The 15790-nt window shown below is 56.2% G+C and overlaps 2 protein-coding genes across 2 annotated transcripts; one reads left to right on the forward strand and one right to left on the reverse strand.

The window, feature by feature from the left end:
• The first annotated feature begins 2478 nt into the window (after positions 1–2478).
• Positions 2479–7372, forward strand: LOC101623008 (zinc finger protein 11-like). Its single transcript, XM_012734682.1, has one exon. It carries the CDS (start codon positions 2773–2775, stop codon positions 5392–5394), a length of 2622 nt encoding a protein of 873 aa, XP_012590136.1. The 5' UTR covers positions 2479–2772; the 3' UTR covers positions 5395–7372.
• LOC105854611 (chromosome unknown open reading frame, human C19orf18) lies at positions 7373–13813 on the reverse strand. Its single transcript, XM_012734705.1, has 7 exons — positions 13746–13813; positions 13386–13476; positions 12405–12917; positions 11342–11437; positions 10969–11071; positions 8858–9024; positions 7373–7654 (listed from the first exon to the last, which is right to left on the reverse strand). The coding sequence occupies exons 3-7, from the start codon at positions 12778–12780 to the stop codon at positions 7554–7556; spliced, it is 843 nt and encodes a 280-aa protein (XP_012590159.1). The 5' UTR covers positions 12781–12917; positions 13386–13476; positions 13746–13813; the 3' UTR covers positions 7373–7553.
• Between the last annotated feature and the right edge of the window lie 1977 nt (positions 13814–15790).

Genomic DNA, 15790 nt, shown 5'->3' on the forward strand with positions numbered 1-15790 from the left:
CCGTGGCAGGGCGGCGTGACGGCCGAGGACGTGCTCCTGCGCTTCTCCCGCGAGGAGTGGGCGCTGCTCGACGACGCCCAGCGGCGCCTGTACCGCGACGTGACGCTGGAGAACCTGGCGCTGCTGTCCTCGCTGGGTGAGGCCCGCCCCCCGCCGTCCAGGCAGCCCCGCGGGGCAGGGTGCGCGCCCCTCCCGGAGCCCCGCAGCGGCGCCCGGGCCCTGGGCGGCTTTGCTCGCGTCCCTCACCCGAGCCGCAGCGCGAGTCTGCGCCTGGCCCCCGCCGGCTCCCCGTCGGGGGTCTTCTCCAACGCCCCCCTTGCTCTGTGGCGTTCCCACCTGTGTCTGGCGCACCCCCACCGGTGCCACAGTGTGTCATGGTGGGCGTGCCGGCGTGCGAGCATGCTTGGAGCAGCCTGCCACGGCCGGCGCCGCACAGTGACCTCAGGTGGCCTCATCTGCGAGGACCCAGAGCCGCGCTCCTGACCGCGTTTCTGGTGCCGGCGGAGGCCGCCTGCCACGTGCCCAGCGCCGGCCTGGCCTTCCGCTTCGGAACCGGCCTCTGGCGCCCATTGTTACTTTTCCTTTTCCGTTTTGCTCAATAGTGAAACAAGCGCAGCCCCCGCAGGCTCTTAGACCCTGACACGTGCCCTTCAGGCTTGCCCCGGCGGCCTCCTCCTGTGGGTGCTTCATCCCGTCCGGTGCCCGCTCAGCAGCCCGCCTGTCCTTGTCCCTCCCTCGGGCACGCTGGGCTGCTTCCCGGGCCTGCCCGCGGCGGCTGAGGCGCGGTGATGTGCGGCCGCCGCGGGCTCACGTCCCGTTGCGTTCTTGACCGCTTCTCCCAAGCCGGCCTGCCGGCTCCCCGGTAATTGGACTCTGAACGTTTTGAGGAAGAATTTCTCATGGAGACTCTGGCAATTCGCACTCCTGCAGCCTTGTGCAGGGGCTTTTCCCTCACATGCTCACCAACACGGAAAACCTTTGTCATGAAGTTCATCACCGTAGTGGGCGCCCTCCTTGGCTTCCGCTTCCGTTTTCCTGGCGTGAGCAAGGGCGTTTTCAGTGTCTGTTGGCCCCTGACCAGCTGCGGGGTTACAGGCCCGTCTCCCGGACTGTAGCTTGCCTTCGCATTTTACTGATTTTCGTGAGAAGCTTTTTGTTCTGGGCCAGTTCTAGGCGTTTGCTGTTGCCTTGGTTACACCCAAAAACGTGCCCATTGGGTGGGTCTCTTATTCAAGACTTTTCCTGTTTGTGAGCCTCACACCTGCCGTTCATCTTCCGCCTTCACTTTTGTGAGCGGTGTTGGGGTCCAGAGTGATTCTTCCACGTGGATGACTTTGCGGCCACCCCTCGCTGGAGACCGCCCGCCCACCTTTGTCCCTGGAGGCCTTTCAGAGTGCCCTTGGCTGGCGCTGCCGTGTCTGTGTTCGCTGCTTTGTCCCGTTGGCTCCGAGTGTCTGCGTTGTGTCGGTGCCATGCTGCTGCGGTCACCGTAGCGGTGACGCTGCCAGCTTTGGTCTTGACAAAGATTGCTTGGGAGGTTTCCGGACAGTTGTGGTGACTGCAGACTGTCGGGCCTCCTGTTCTGTTCTCCCCACTTGATGAAGTCCACTGATGATGCTTTCTTGGGTTTTTCTTTTTGTACAGTACATTCTTCAACTCAGGAATTCCCGTCTTTTTTTTTTCATTCTGTCTTTAATCTACTCATTTTGTTTCTGTAGTTTCCTGATTTTTGTGTGTGTTCTGTCTGTTTTGTAGTATATTACTGAACTTCCTCAAAACAGTTATTTTGCACTGTTTTTCCAACAGTTCCCAGGTCTCATTTCTTGGGGTGAAGTATGAGACAATCACTGCGTTCCTTTGTTGGTGCTGTTTACTTGTTTACTGCTCTCAGCTCTGTGGATGTGGTGGAGCAGTTACCTCTTTCAGTCTTTATGGACCAGTTTTGTTGATGGAAAAGCTTCTCTTCCCTGTGGGGCTTGATGCTGCCTTGGTGTGTGGCTTCCTGACCGTGGCTCTCCAGCTGGGGTCAGACCAGGGGACACTGTAGGGGCCCTCAAGGCTCGGGGAGAGTGTGGTGTCATTGTTGGCAGGGGCTGATGACAACACTCTGGGCTCCTGTTGGGACTGCACTGGTGTTTGTCGCACGGGTGCCAGGGAGCAGCCACAGGAAGGAGGCCGGGGCGTGGTACTGGTGGCCTGAGAGTGTCTTAAGCTTTAGGCACGGGATGGTCCAAGGCCTTGATGCTTTGCCTGTTTGTGATAACGGTTTGCCCTGAAGAAAAGAACCTGCTGCAAAACTAAGCCGGCCTTTCAGTGAATGAAAGGTGGAGTCTTAGATCCTCCCTTTCTGCTTCGTGTTTCCGCCTCTGCAGCCCTGGGGACCCCGGAATCCCAGCCAGAGCCCATCTCCCTGATCTAGGAAAGCATCTCGCAGGCGTGATGCACGCTTGTGATGGTATTTCCTGTGCCCTACAAAGTCACGCGGCCTTCACGAGAGTTTCTTTGTGTTCAGGTTGCTGCTGTGGCACAGAGGCTGCGGCGCCCACCTTGGAGCAGTGCGTTTCTACAGGCGAGTCTCAGCCCCACTCTCCCAAGGCGGTGCCTCCTTCCCAGAAGACCCACCCCTGCGAGATATGTGGCCCGGTGTTGAGACGCCTTTCCCACTTGACTGAGGAGGGGGGAACACAGCACAGCTTGAAGCTGTTGAGGTGTGGGGCTGGTACGGGACACTTCCCTTTCAGGCCCGGTCTCCAGAAGCACCACACACAGCCCATGGGAGAGGATCCCCTCAGAAGCCATGTGGAGAGGGCCTGGCTTGTGAAGAGCTGCAGCACCAGCGAGTCGCGGGAGCCCGTTACCTGCGGGGAGGTTGGGAGTGGCTCCTGGGCCTCTGTAGGGCATCTGCAGCAACAGGCCGCTCCCGCTAGGCCAGATGGCACCTCTGAGTGTGGGGTGGCGGTCCAAGTCAAGACTGCTCACAACATCTGGCGACTGCACACACCAGCTCTCATTCCCACACACACACTCACTCCAGATCAGGGTGTCCACGCGGGAAAACAGTATTTTGTGTGCCGTGACTGCGGGGAGACGTTCAGACGTGAGGTCTCACTTCTCATTCACCAGAGAGTCCACACTCGTGAAAGGTTCCGTGTGCTTGCTGAATGTGACAGGTCTTTTAAGCAAACCACAGCCCTTCGTCACCATCAAAGCACTCGCACAGTGAGAAGGCGCCGCAGGTGCGGCCAGTGTGGGAGGTCTGTTAACTGGAAGTTTGTCTTTATCAGTCCTTGGAGAAGTCAGGCTGGAGCAAATTTTTTGTGCAGTGAATGTGCACGAGCTGTTGGCCGCAAATCCACGCTTATCCTGCAGCGCACAGCTCGTGACGGGGGACGGTGTTATGGGTGCACACAGTGTGGAGCTTCATTCAGACAAAAATTTTACTTGTTTCTACACTGGGGAATTCACGGCAGGAAAAGACCTTACAAGTGCAGTACATGCAGCAAAGCATTTGCCAATAAGTCAGTACTTACTCTGCACCAGAGAGTGCACCGAGGAGAAAGGCCCTTTAGGTGCAGCGCGTGTGGGACATCGTTTACACACAGCTCAGTACTCATTCTCCACCAGAGGGTTCATGCGGCAGAAAGGCCTTACGCGTGCAGTGAGTGCGGGAAGTCCTTCGGCCGTCAGTCTTCCCTCGTGCAGCATCAGGTCACTCGTTGTAGGAAAAGGTCTGCTGAGTGCACTGACTGTGGAACATCTTTAAAGTCCGTCTCCAGCCTCCATTATCATAAAAGAATTGCCACAGGAGAAAGGCCTGATAAGTGCAGTGAGTGTGAGAAATCCTTCAGCGATGGCTCCCAGCTCAGTCAGCACCCCAGAGCTCACGCTGTAGAGAAGCTCGAGTGCACTGACTGTGGGAAATTTCTTAGCCGCAAATCTTTCCTTTCCCACCAGAGACTTCATTCTGGAGAAAGGACATACGAGTGCAGCGAATGTAGGAAATCTTTTACCTGCAGCTCCACTCTCCTTACTCATCAGAGAATTCACACGGGAGAAAGGCCTTACAAGTGTAGCGAGTGTGGGAAATGTTTTACTCAGAGCTCATCCCTCACGGAGCACTGGCGAATTCACACGGGAGAAAGGCCATTTGCGTGTAGTGAATGTGGAAAGTCTTACACCCAGAGATCGACACTCAACCGACACGTGCGAGTTCACACAGGAGAAAGGCCTTACTGTTGCAGTGAGTGTGGGAAGGCCTTCACCAGAAGAAATGAACTCATCATCCACCACAGAGTCCACACGGGGGAAAGGCCATATGAGTGCAGACAGTGTGGGAAATCTTTTACCTCTAGCTCTAAACTTCGTTATCATCAGAGAGTTCACACGGGAGAAAGGCCTTATGACTGTGCTGAATGTGGGAGGTCATTTAAACGAGGGGGCCATCTTCTGACACACCAGAGAGTGCACACGGGGGAAAGGCCGTATGAGTGCAGTGAGTGTGGGAAATCTTTTGCCTCTAGCTCCAAACTTCGTGACCACCAGAGAGTTCACACAGGAGAAAAACCTTATGACTGTGGTGAATGTGGGAAATCCTTTAGGGATAAATCCCAATTCAATAAACACCAGACACATCACACTAGAGAAAGGCCTTATGATTGTACTGAGTGTGGAAAACTCTTTAGCCATAAATATTCCCTTTCGCAACACCAGAAACTTCATACTGGAGAAATGTCTTATGAGTGTAGTGAATGTGGGAAATCTTTCACACGTAGCTCCGGACTCCTGTATCACCAGAGAATTCATACAGGAGAAAGACCTTATGGCTGCAGTGAATGTGGGAAATTCTTTAGGGATAGTTCTTCATTTTATAAACACCAAAGAGTTCACACAGGAGAAAGGCCCTATGGTTGTACTCAATGTGGAAAATCATTTAGCGATAAATCTTCCCTTTCTAAACACCAGAGACTTCACACTGGAGACAGGTTTTATAAGTGTGGTGAATGTGGGAAGTCTTTTACTTGTAGCTCCGGGCTCCACGCTCATCAGAGAGTTCACACAGGAGAAAGGCCCTTTGAGTGTGGTGAATGTGGGAAGACTTACACCCAGAGGTCAACATTCATTCGACACAAGAGAATTCACACTGGAGAAAGGCCTTATAAGTGTGGTGAATGTGGGAAGTCTTTTATCTGTAGCTCTGGGCTCCACTCTCATGAGAGAGTTCACACGGGAGAAAGGCCCTTTGAGTGTGGTGAATGCGGGAAGACTTACACCCATAGATCAGCCCTCATTCGACACTGGAGAGTTCACACGAGAGAAAGGCCTTATAAGTGTGATGTGTGTGGGAAAACTTTTAGCCAAAGTTCTGCACTTCGTGTACACGAGAACTCACACTAGAGAAGGTGGCTGCACCCTGTCAGATAGCACATGCAGACGTAGGACGTCTGTGGCAGAAGTTTTACACCCCATCAGTGTCAGAGACATCACAGCCTCCCGCGCCACCCCCGGTTCATCCCATCGCCCTGGGAGGGGCCTGTGGGGGCCTGTAGCTGATGTCCATAGAACGAGGAGCTGCTAGGTTCCCGCTCCATCCATTAAGGGTGGATCTGAGCAGTGTGAAGCTAGGAAAGACTGGGGGAAAGGACTTGGGGCAGAGGCAAGATGACCAGGAGGAGCCCTGGAGCAGAGAGATATGAAGAAACCTTGCTGGATGGCTGGCCTTGGGCTTGCACCGGCAACTTGGGAAACATGGAAGGAGACACTTGGGAGAGAGAGAGAGACGTGGCTGAGAGACCCGTGGGGAGGTGACAGTGGCGGCCTTTATCTTGGGTATTTTGTTCCTTTCCTTCCAGACTCACCTGTCCTGTCCCTCTTCTGTAGGCCCCACCAGAAGGTGCCTTAGACATGTGGCAAGAGCTCAGGCCTCAGTGGCCTTTCCCTGGGCCAAGCCTGTTTGGCGGGGCATTTACCCACGAAGGGAGGGGCAACTTGGGATGCTTCATGGGAAGCTGCTGTAACTTGTTTCCCTTCTGTTCATTGCACACTGTATGAGGCTTTTCTAGTAAAGACTTCATGCACTGAGAGTATGTTTGTCTTGATGCGGCAGAGCAGGTGGGTGTGGGAAACCCACATACCCTTCATTCTGCCCCTAGACAGCACCCAGCCCCGGGCCAGCCCAGACAGGAAGGGGCTGGCAGGGCCACAGCACTGCCCAGACCACAGTGCCCACTGCCCAAGGTTGTTCCAAGGCCTCCAGGAGGGTCCCTCCACCCCAACCTCCTAAAGAGGCCGCATGCAGATGTCTGGGTGCTGTGCCCCAGCCCCAAGGGAACCTGGAGACAGGGGCATTAGCCTGTGAAGCCCAGAAGCCCTCGGATGCTTCCGTGGACAGCAGACCCAAGCAGGTATTATCCCAGCGTGGCGCAGCCCCAGTGGATGCTGCGGAACAACCAGTGACGTGACTATACTTAGAAATCTCTATTTCGCTAAGTTTCAAAGTCAAAAGGAAACCTCCTTACAGGCCTTTCCCCCTTATGAAGCCGTCTGCAGCTCTGCCCACCCCTGACTGCAGGCGTCTCTCGCTGTCCCCTAATCTGACTTTTAGAACTGTAAGAAAAATCAGAGTGGAGCCCACGGGGCCTGAGAATGCTGCCAAGAAGGGGCCCCACACCCGCCCGCCCCCTCTGCCCCAGCCCCTCTAGCAGGACAGAGTCTGGAACTGCTGCCAGCGTCGGCCCAGTCGCTGCCGCCTCCGGGAAGAGGAGACGGGCCCAGGACGGCGGCGGGAAACGCCGGCTTGGAAACGCTGCCAGATCATCGAGGCCACTGCCCCTGAGGGGTCATTTGGGGCCTACAGGAGAGGGACAGGACAGGTGAGTCTGGAAGGAAAGAGTGTCCCCAGACACTCAGGAAGTCGGGTTTTCTGTCTTGCAGTGAAGTCAGAGGGACCTAGGGCAGCTGGGGCGCAGAACGCAGCGAGTGCAGACAGCGCCCTCGGCTGGCCGCGCGCGGCGCCACAGCCGCAGCGAGCTGGCCGTCCTGCAGCCCTTCCCAGTAAGCGCAGTCCCTGAGCAGACGCTGCCTGGAGCATCACGGAAGGCAAGGGTCACAGCGTCACACAGACCCCCACTCCCGGGAAACAGGGCTCTAACTGGAGTGAAGTCCTAACAGCCCCCCGTTCTGCTCAGTGCAGTACCCGCGAGAGGAAGGTCCCTACCTCAGGCGGGCGGGGAGCCGCCCTTTACCCTGTAACTGCAGAAATCCCCGAAATCACAGAGTCCGGGCCTGGTGGTGCTCAGAAAGGGGCCACTCGGGTCCAGCCTCCACTCCAGACCCTTTAATAAACTCGATTTTGCTCACCGCCGCCTTTGGCCAACAGGAACAAGTCTCGCTTTATTTTATCGCTTATGTCCCGCGCGCTCTACCCTGCCCTCGCGCAGGGATTCTCGGGATTAAGCAAGTCCATCTCCTCAGTTGTCCATCAGCTGGCCACCGTTCCCTCCGCACCCGGCCGGCACTGCCTGCGTCCCCTTTGCCGTGGCCACAGGTCCTGAGTCCTAGGGGCTGTACATGGCGTTGTCCAGCGCGTCATCGCTGGCTATCTTCACCTCTTTCTTTCTCTTGTTTTCTATATATTTTTTCCTTTTCGATCTAATAACTTAAAATGTGTACATAATGTTACTGAGATACTAATGAAATTAGAAATGGAGAAAGAAGACGGGGAAGTGTGGGGAAATAATTTTCAGGATATAATGGTGTTACTTATCAGATAAGGATGGTAAAAACTGAATTTTAAAGTTCCCCACTGTATTCAAATGGGATAAAGCCCCAGTGGTCAAAAAAAGAATGTAGAGAAGTTAGAAACCAACATAGAAGACCGTGCAGAGTCTCCTGGCGGGTATCGAGGGCCATCTCTCTGCCCGTGGTAAGCTCTCTTCTGCACTTGACCATTCAGCCTCTTTCTGACTGTCCATGTCTGGGGCTCAGAGGAGACTGCTGATTCAGGCGTTGACTGAAACAAGCACACTACATATGTGTGCTCTAGAATTTTTGAATGGGTATCCAAGAATCTCAGCTCATACCAGAGGGGGCTTCAACACGCACCTACAGCTCCCCAAGCATTTGCAGGTGTGGTCAGCAGGTGGCAGTAACCCCCAACGCCGCATTAGACGGAGGCAGCCAGTGGGGGTGGGACACCTGCCTGCCCGTGTGCCAACTGTGAACAGTATGTTAGCTGACAAGTATGTTTATGGGGAATGTCTGCGAAGCGTGTGTTGGCCAAACTTAGTTTTCCAGCTTTGCATCTTCCCTGCAAAAGGAACCAAGCGATGAGCCAGGATTTGCCACTCGGTGTAACTTCATGAGAAGTGCCTCCCTGGGGCGCAGGGTGAGTCTCGGCACTATGGAGCTATCACAGCCACTGCGGCCTGAGCCACCCCGGCCAGGGGGTGACGCAGGGCGCGCAGCAGAGCCCTCCTGCCTCCCGCCACCCCCTCAGCACTGGGCTTCAGGGGATCCGCTTTTCTGCTCCCCGCTCTCTGGGGCGTCCTCTCACCCTGCACCTCTGGCCTGCACCCCAGCTCCTGTACACATGAATTTTAAAAAGTTTTTTAAAAGCTACTTTTTTGTAGGTGTGCCCAAAAACATTTTTCTTCTTACGCCAAACTCCATCAACTGCCACTTAGGTTTTTTTTTGGCCTTTGAAAACGGAACAGTTGTGTCCAACTCTAATACTGTACACACCTGGAGCTTATAGGTTATAAACTGATGTTAGTTTAAAGTTTTTAATAGAAAGCCATGATTCCCAGCTCCACCTTCGTGGGACTTTGGATCTAACGAGAGAAACTAGTCCGGGCTCTACCTGAATGGATGAAATTCTCCAGTTCCTTCTCGTTCTCTGGCAGCAGGTAGGTCGACTCGTCCTGGCTGTCCTCCTCAGAGTACACCTCTTCGTCCTCCAGTAATGGTATCCTGATGTTCTTATAAAGCAATGCCAGTTGCTGTCTTTCCTCAGCTTGTGACAGTCGACTGCAGGATGATAGAGCGCTGCTTTCACCATGAGTCATGACTTAACAGTCACATGACTATCTAAAATGGGGTCACTAGTTGGGGGGACACAAATAGGGAAGCACAAATAGACTTCTCAGCCCAAATAATCACACACCTCAAATGTATGCTGATGGCAGAGAGAGAGAATGCTGCGAATGGATTGGTGCCAAAACCAGGGTTGAGTGAGGCACCGGCACTGAATATAAAACCTGAGTTAGTGACCTAAAACTCCAAATCCAGTAACGAGCTTTTTTAAAAATGATTGATGGGCCCTCCCTGGTGGCGCAGCGGGTTACAGCACAGCACTGAGAAGCTAAAGCCGCTTCCGCATGAGTTCGATCCCCGCCTGCCCCGGAGGTGACCACAGGGCGCGGCAGACCTCTCCTGACCCACCCGCTGCTCCCCTCAGCAGTGTACTTCATCGATCTACCTGTTCTGTTCCCCACTCTGTCTCGGGTGAAGCCTCTCACCGCCCCTGAGCCTCTGGCCTGTACCCCAGTTCTGTATGCACAAATAAATCTTTAAAAAAAAAAATGATTGATGGATGCATGCAAGAGCTGGGGGTGCAGGAGGTGAGAGGACTCCCCAGGGACAGAGTGGGGAGCAACAGGCGGATCCACTGAGCCCTGCTGAGGGGCAGTGGGGAGACAGGAGCCGCACAGGCTCAATCCCCAGCCAGGGAGGTGACCCCAGGGCCCAGTGGGCCCCTCCTGTCTCCCCATTCCCCCCCTCAGCAGTGGATCTGCCTGTTCTGCTCCCCACTTTGGTGAATCCTCACCCTCGCACCTCTGGCCTGTAACCTAATTCATGTATGCGTAAATAAATAACTTACAAAAAAACAATGTCGAGAGAGAAAAACAAGCAAAGGAATTGACAAAACTAAATCAAAACAAACTTGAAAAGTGACTGCAGGGCGGAGGGGAGGAGGGCCGGGCAGGGGCCCCGTGTCCGAGACAGCGGGCGTTGGTGGTGGGGTGGGGTGCCCCGCTTGCCTCCGCGACGCGGACCTGCTCCCTAATCACGTACCGGTTGTAGGCCAACGTCATCCCATGAAACAAAAGAAAAATCAACTTCCAGTAACCTTTAAGAAATCTTTTTCTATGCTAAAGAAATAAACTGAAATCAGTTGCAGAAGTTGAGTTAGTTAAATGAGCTCCACGCTAGGTGACCCCAGAACCAAACATCTGGGTTTACACGGCTCATTAGCAAAATGTCTGCATTTTACCTTTCATCCCACTGTGCTTTATTTTGACATACTCGAGGGTGATCCGAAAATGGCTGTGTTAAAAACATCCCAAACACTAGAGTCCTCCTGTTCACACCCAGTTCTCACAGAGCAAATAATTTAGTGCTTCCTCAAGCTGTTTCGACTGACAGAACCCTGGGGTGGGTCCTGGAGCAGAACTCCGCCAGGGGCTCCTCTCAGGGACCAGCGTGTCCCAGCCTGGCCCGCTGTGGTCTGAGGCCCATCTGGAGACAATCATGCCACTCGAAAGAGCGTGACCACAAACTGCAGCGAACAAGATGGAGCTTCTTCCACACGCTCCTTCCACCACAGACGGCCTACGCATAACAATCTCTAATGAAAACGAGAGTCATCACTTGGGACGCGAGGCAGGTTCGCTGGAGAACACGTGGGGGGACGCCAGCGCCTGGCAGCCGTGTCTGCCTCTGAGGCTTGAAAGTTACCATTTACCTCACATGTCACGCTTTCTGGTATTTCATGTTCCACTAAGCTATATCCTCTACTGTTCTGTTGTTTTTTCACTTATGTCATGACCCGGCATGATATGATCCATGTTCTAAAAAGCACTGGTCTGAAAATTCACGAGCAAAATAATTTAGTGACCGTTAGGACTGTCATTTTCACCATTGAACGATACCCCGGTTGATGTTCAATCTACTTACAGAAGGTTCACTTACTACATCACAAAGGAAACGATGAGCCCGGCCATCAGGGCGACGCTGAAGACCACACAGGCGACGAAAATCACTTGAACCAGACCAGGTCTGTGTGGAATCAGTGCTACAAATGGAAAGCAAAGGAGTCAAGCTCTGTCAGCTGTTGCTCTCAGTGAACAGCCTCGTTTATCCTCAAGGGGAATGGAGCTCAGGAACACCCTAAAACAGGCACAACTCGAGAGAGCAAGGAAACTCGGCCGCACCACCTAGTAATCCCTCATCACTCGTCTCCTGCTCTGGGACGCAGCCCCTCCGGACCACAGGCAGGGCCTGCCGGCTGCACTGGCTTGCCACCTGGAGCCCTGAGGCCCAGGAGTGTGACCCATCCACGCACCTTCACGCCAGGACTCCCTGTGCAGACTCTGGCCATGCCCCATGAAAACGTTGCCATTACGGAGGGCAGGCCGCGCCGGGACAGACTTCTTGCTACCTTAAATCAAGAAAAAAACAGTAGTGTTGTTTGTGAAGACAGAACAGGACCGCCTGCCAGAGGGGACGGTGGGGTGGGAAAGGGGAGGGAGGCAGGCCAGCAGACAGTGGAGCCGGCCTGTGGGGTGGGGACGACGCTTCCTATACGGTGTTGTAAGGCAACATGACCTCGATGGCAAAAACACAATTACAAAACAGAGCAGCATGCATGAGCCCCTCCCTCATGCCTGGGGGACGCGCTCGCAGCTGAACTTGGGCTCGGTGGAAGGGTGCGTGTGAGTGGGGCGTCAGTCGCCTCTGTAATTCTGCTTTTCTGTTTGTTCCCAAATTTTCATAATGTAATACTGAGAGAAAGGACGTGGGCGACAGTCTTGGCACACGAGCTGTAAACCGGCTGCGGGGATCGCGGAGAGCACGGCCAAGGCTCGGGAGAAGGCCGGAAGGCCCTCGAAGCTGCTTAAGGCCCTATGCTCCTGTGTGTGAAGGAGAAGAGGGCAGCTCTCGGAGGGCCTGAGGGCTGGTCTTGGCTTTCCACAGGGGACCTCGCTTACTGCAGGCCTGGCCAGGCGGGCCTGTCACAGTCATCCTTCCCCTCCACAAACAAGGGTCACTCAGGGTCCTAAGGCGTGCCTGGTCCTGGCAGGTCTTGCTGTCACGCCAGCGGGGTAACCCTCACAGCCCACTGGGACACAGTCGCCACTGTCCCCACGGACATCTGTCTCTGAGTGGCCGGGGCTCAGGACGCACAGCACAGGACACAGGGTGAGTGAGTCACATAGCAGGTCCCCAGCCCTAGACGGGGGGTCAGGGGGGTGTCAATGGTGGGACAGCCGCCCAGAGCAGCAAGCTCACAGGACAGGCCTCTTGTCCAGACCACACCTGCCCGACATGCATGTCTGTTCCTGACAAATAGGAGCAAAGCACGTTGGGGCAGTGGACCTGGGAGCCTGCCTGGCATAACAACCCACCTCTGGGTCCTGGGAAAGTGTCTTGGTTCCAAAGGATCCTGGTCTCCGAGGGGCGCGGAGCATGGGTGCTGCTCTCTTCAGAGGATTGCTGGGCCTGGGTGGTGGACTCCTCGGAGGAGAGCTGGGCCTGGGTGGTGGACTCCACAGAGGAGAGCTGGGCCTGGGTGGTGGACTCCACGGAGGAGAGCTGGGCCTGGGAGCTGGAATCTGTGGAGGAGAACTGGGCCTCGGTGCTGGACTCTGTGGAAGAGAGCTGGGGCTCGGTGCTGGACTCTGTGGAGGAGAGCTGGGCCTGGGTGGTAGACTCAGTGGAGGAGAGCTGGGCCTGGGTGGTAGACTCAGTGGAGGAGAGCTGGTCCTGGGTGGTAGTCTCCATGGAGGAGAACTGGTCCTGAGTGGTGGACTCCAGGGAGGAGAGCTGTTCCTGGGTGGTCTCCAGGGAGGAGAGCTGGTCCTGGGTGGTCTCCCTGGAGTGGTGATGGGTGTTTATGGGCAACAGAGGCTGCTTCTGGCCTTAAAAGGAAACGGGCAGCAATGAGAGGTAACCGCCCCTTTTTACTCCCCCAAGCAAGTGGACACTCACAGTTGATCTCCCCACAAAGCCAGTGACCTGTGTTCTACACGCACCTGCCTTGAGCAAGCAAAGGCAGAAGGGACTCTCCGTCAGGAGCAAGAGCAAGAGGGGGAGTATTGGTGTGGCCTGGTCCCTCGCAGCACGGCGGGCGGCCGCCATGGGGCTGAAAGCAAAGTCAGCCCCGTGGTACCAGGTCTCGAGAGCCAAGGGGCTCTGCTCCTGACAGAATGTTGGGGGTGCTGACTTGGGGCCCCAGTGTGAGGTCAGTCACTGGCCTCCAGAGTTCCGCCCTGGAACTCACTCAACTGTGGACCAGCATGCCCCACAGGCGCTGTCTTTGGGCTGGCTCAGGGAGATTCCCAACAACTACTGCCTGGCCTGGTCACCTTCATAGGTGCTATGAATACCTGAGTCTTCCTCGACTTGGTTCTTGACAAGGTTCTTCTATTCCATGTGCCCAGCCCAGCCAGAGATTCACTGCAGGCCAACAAGATCCCACTGTGGAGGTAGAAAAGTCTTAAAAAAGGAAAACCACACAAATAGACAAAACAGAACACCACTGAGGGTTAATGCCCAGCGGTGTAGACTATCAGGTTCATCTGAAATAGGGGCAGACAGGACAACAGGGCAGGAAGATGGGTCTGTCTGGGAGTCTCCCTGCACACATAATTGCAAGTAGCCCTGGGCTCCAGGAATAGCCACCTTAGGGTCTAGTTCACAAACAGGGAGACAAAGTTTACTGCGGCCACACGTGGTGGCCGCCTCACCTAGATGGCGCCAGTCATGGTCACTGTTGGTCACCAGGAGTGTGGACAGAGCAGGCAGGTGTGATGGTCACTGCTGGTCCCCAAGAGGCGGCATCAGGACACCCAGTGTCCACAGCTCCCCATGAGAGGCTGGATGATACCAACAGCAGCTCTTTAAGCCAACCTTACTGGGGTGGGGGAGAGGCTGAGGCCGGGGGCTGCCAAGGCCTCCCCTGGCTGCCAAGGCTTCAGCTCCTCACCCCCCAGCTGGCTGGCCATAGGACAGCCAGAACCCTTTCCATTTCTCTAGGGGGCACAGTTGTCTGCTCTCAGGCTAAGACCTGACTTATATAGTTTCTCAGGGAGCCCCTCCCACACATCTGATTGGCCCACTTTTCAATCCTGTGGCTGATTGGACCATTTATCACCAATCATCTCATAGCACACACATGATTGGCCCATTCCACAATCCAGGAAGTTCACAGTGGTAATAAAAGGCTCTGAAGCGGCTGCCACAACAGGCTGGTGGTAAAGCCCAGGGACAGACCCATCTGTTCCTGCCTGCTGGCACGCCCCCACCCCCACCCCCTGGCAACACTTCCACCAGACTCCCCTAAACCCAGAGATGCCTGACCTGCCCTCTTGGCCCTTGCCAACAAAACCGGGTCCCTGGCTGTGCATGGGGCTCCAGGCACTTTGCTATGCCTAGGACCCTGCCTACGTGTCACCACTGAAGTTTGCCTCTGGTGCTAAGTCAAGCCATCCTGACACCTCCACCGACTCCACAAACCGGGATCACCCACCTGGCCAGCTGTGACCACGCACACCACACATACCAGCTGACCGTCCTGTACTGAATGGTGACCAGTGTGCACCTGACTATTCAGCGGGGCGACTGCTGCCCACGGTGGCCATCCTCATGTGTGCCTGACCTTCCGGGGAAGCCTCAGTTTCCTGTCCAGTGCTACACCGGCCACAGCCATGAGGTTCCTGTGCCTCCTGTGGCCGCAGCTGCCTGACCACACCCAGCAGGGAAGGGTGCACCGCCTCAGGCATGGTAACCAAAAAGCGGCACCAACCAAGTGTCCACATGGGTGGACTGGACCTAGTGGAGCGTCCACAGCAGACAGTGCTATTCATGTCTGAAGGGGGCCGGGCCCGTGACCCAGGAAACATGCTGCCTGCAGGAAGCAGAAGCCAGGGCCACACAGCTGTCCATTTACACGATTGGCCAAGGCGGGCCAGCACCAGATCTCTGGGGCAGGGCCTGGCAGCAGGCGGAGGCGGGGTGGAGGAGGCCCGGCTGCACGCTGACCCCTGAGCAGGCCGTTGCGCTGCCCTGCAACGCCCAACAGAGCAGCTGTGTCTCAGGCAGGTTCCCCGAGTCTTGGGAGGGAGGTTCGCAGCAGCGCCCAAACTCCCCTGACCCCAGCATCCTCCATGGCAACACCCTGCGGGAGAGACGCGTTTGTTACAAGGGAGGCCCCAACCAGCCATCAGGGCTGCTTCTGGGCCTCGGGCTCCCATTCCAGAACGCCGTGACGCTGGACTAGAGCGGTGGGAACGAGCACGCAGGAGCCCCGCGGGAACGCGGTTGCGTGGCGGAAGGTCGCTCAGCACCCCACGTCCTGAGGTCGCCCCCCGGTCGAAGGAAGGGGGTCCCCGGCACAGGAGCCCTGAATGCTCAGGAAGGGCGGTTTCGGCTCCGGGGGCTGTTTCCCAGCGGCCGCTCCTCGTCGCTGCTCCGAATTCGGCCGTTTCGTGGGTGGAGAGCTGCTGGTTTTGTCCCTCCAGGGCAGCGATGAGTCCCGGGGCGCGGGGAGGCCAGCGCCACCCGGGCTCCTCGCAGGCTGCTCCGCCGTCGCGGGCGCCCCGCTTCCTCCTTCCCGGTGGCGCAAGGTGAGACCCCGCGTCTCGACGGGCGACGGGCGGCGCGATCGCCGGTCGGGGTAGGCGGCGCTGTCTCCTCCCCCCGCGCAACCGGCTCAGGTCGCCGCAGCGGGCCCGGCGCCTCTCACGGCCACACTAAGCTTTCGGCGTTGGCAAAACGGGCCCCGCCGCTGACG

This window comes from Condylura cristata, unplaced genomic scaffold (genome assembly GCF_000260355.1).
Source record: "Condylura cristata isolate star-nosed mole 26May11 unplaced genomic scaffold, ConCri1.0 scaffold00066, whole genome shotgun sequence".
Taxonomy (NCBI): Eukaryota; Metazoa; Chordata; class Mammalia; order Eulipotyphla; family Talpidae; genus Condylura; species Condylura cristata.

Bases quoted from the DNA above. Each gene is read 5' to 3' on its own strand.
- LOC105854611 (XM_012734705.1), bottom strand. From the start codon at position 12,780: ATGGAGACTACCACCCAGGACCAGCTCTCCTCCACTGAGTCTACCACC. The intron at 11,438-12,404 runs GTGGGTTGTTAT...TCTTGATTTAAG, and splicing joins CACTTTCCCAGGACCCAGAG to GTAGCAAGAAGTCTGTCCCG. The intron at 11,072-11,341 runs GTGCGTGGATGG...TTCCATTTGTAG, and splicing joins CAGGGAGTCCTGGCGTGAAG to CACTGATTCCACACAGACCT.
- LOC101623008 (XM_012734682.1), top strand. From the start codon at position 2,773: ATGGGAGAGGATCCCCTCAGAAGCCATGTGGAGAGGGCCTGGCTTGTG.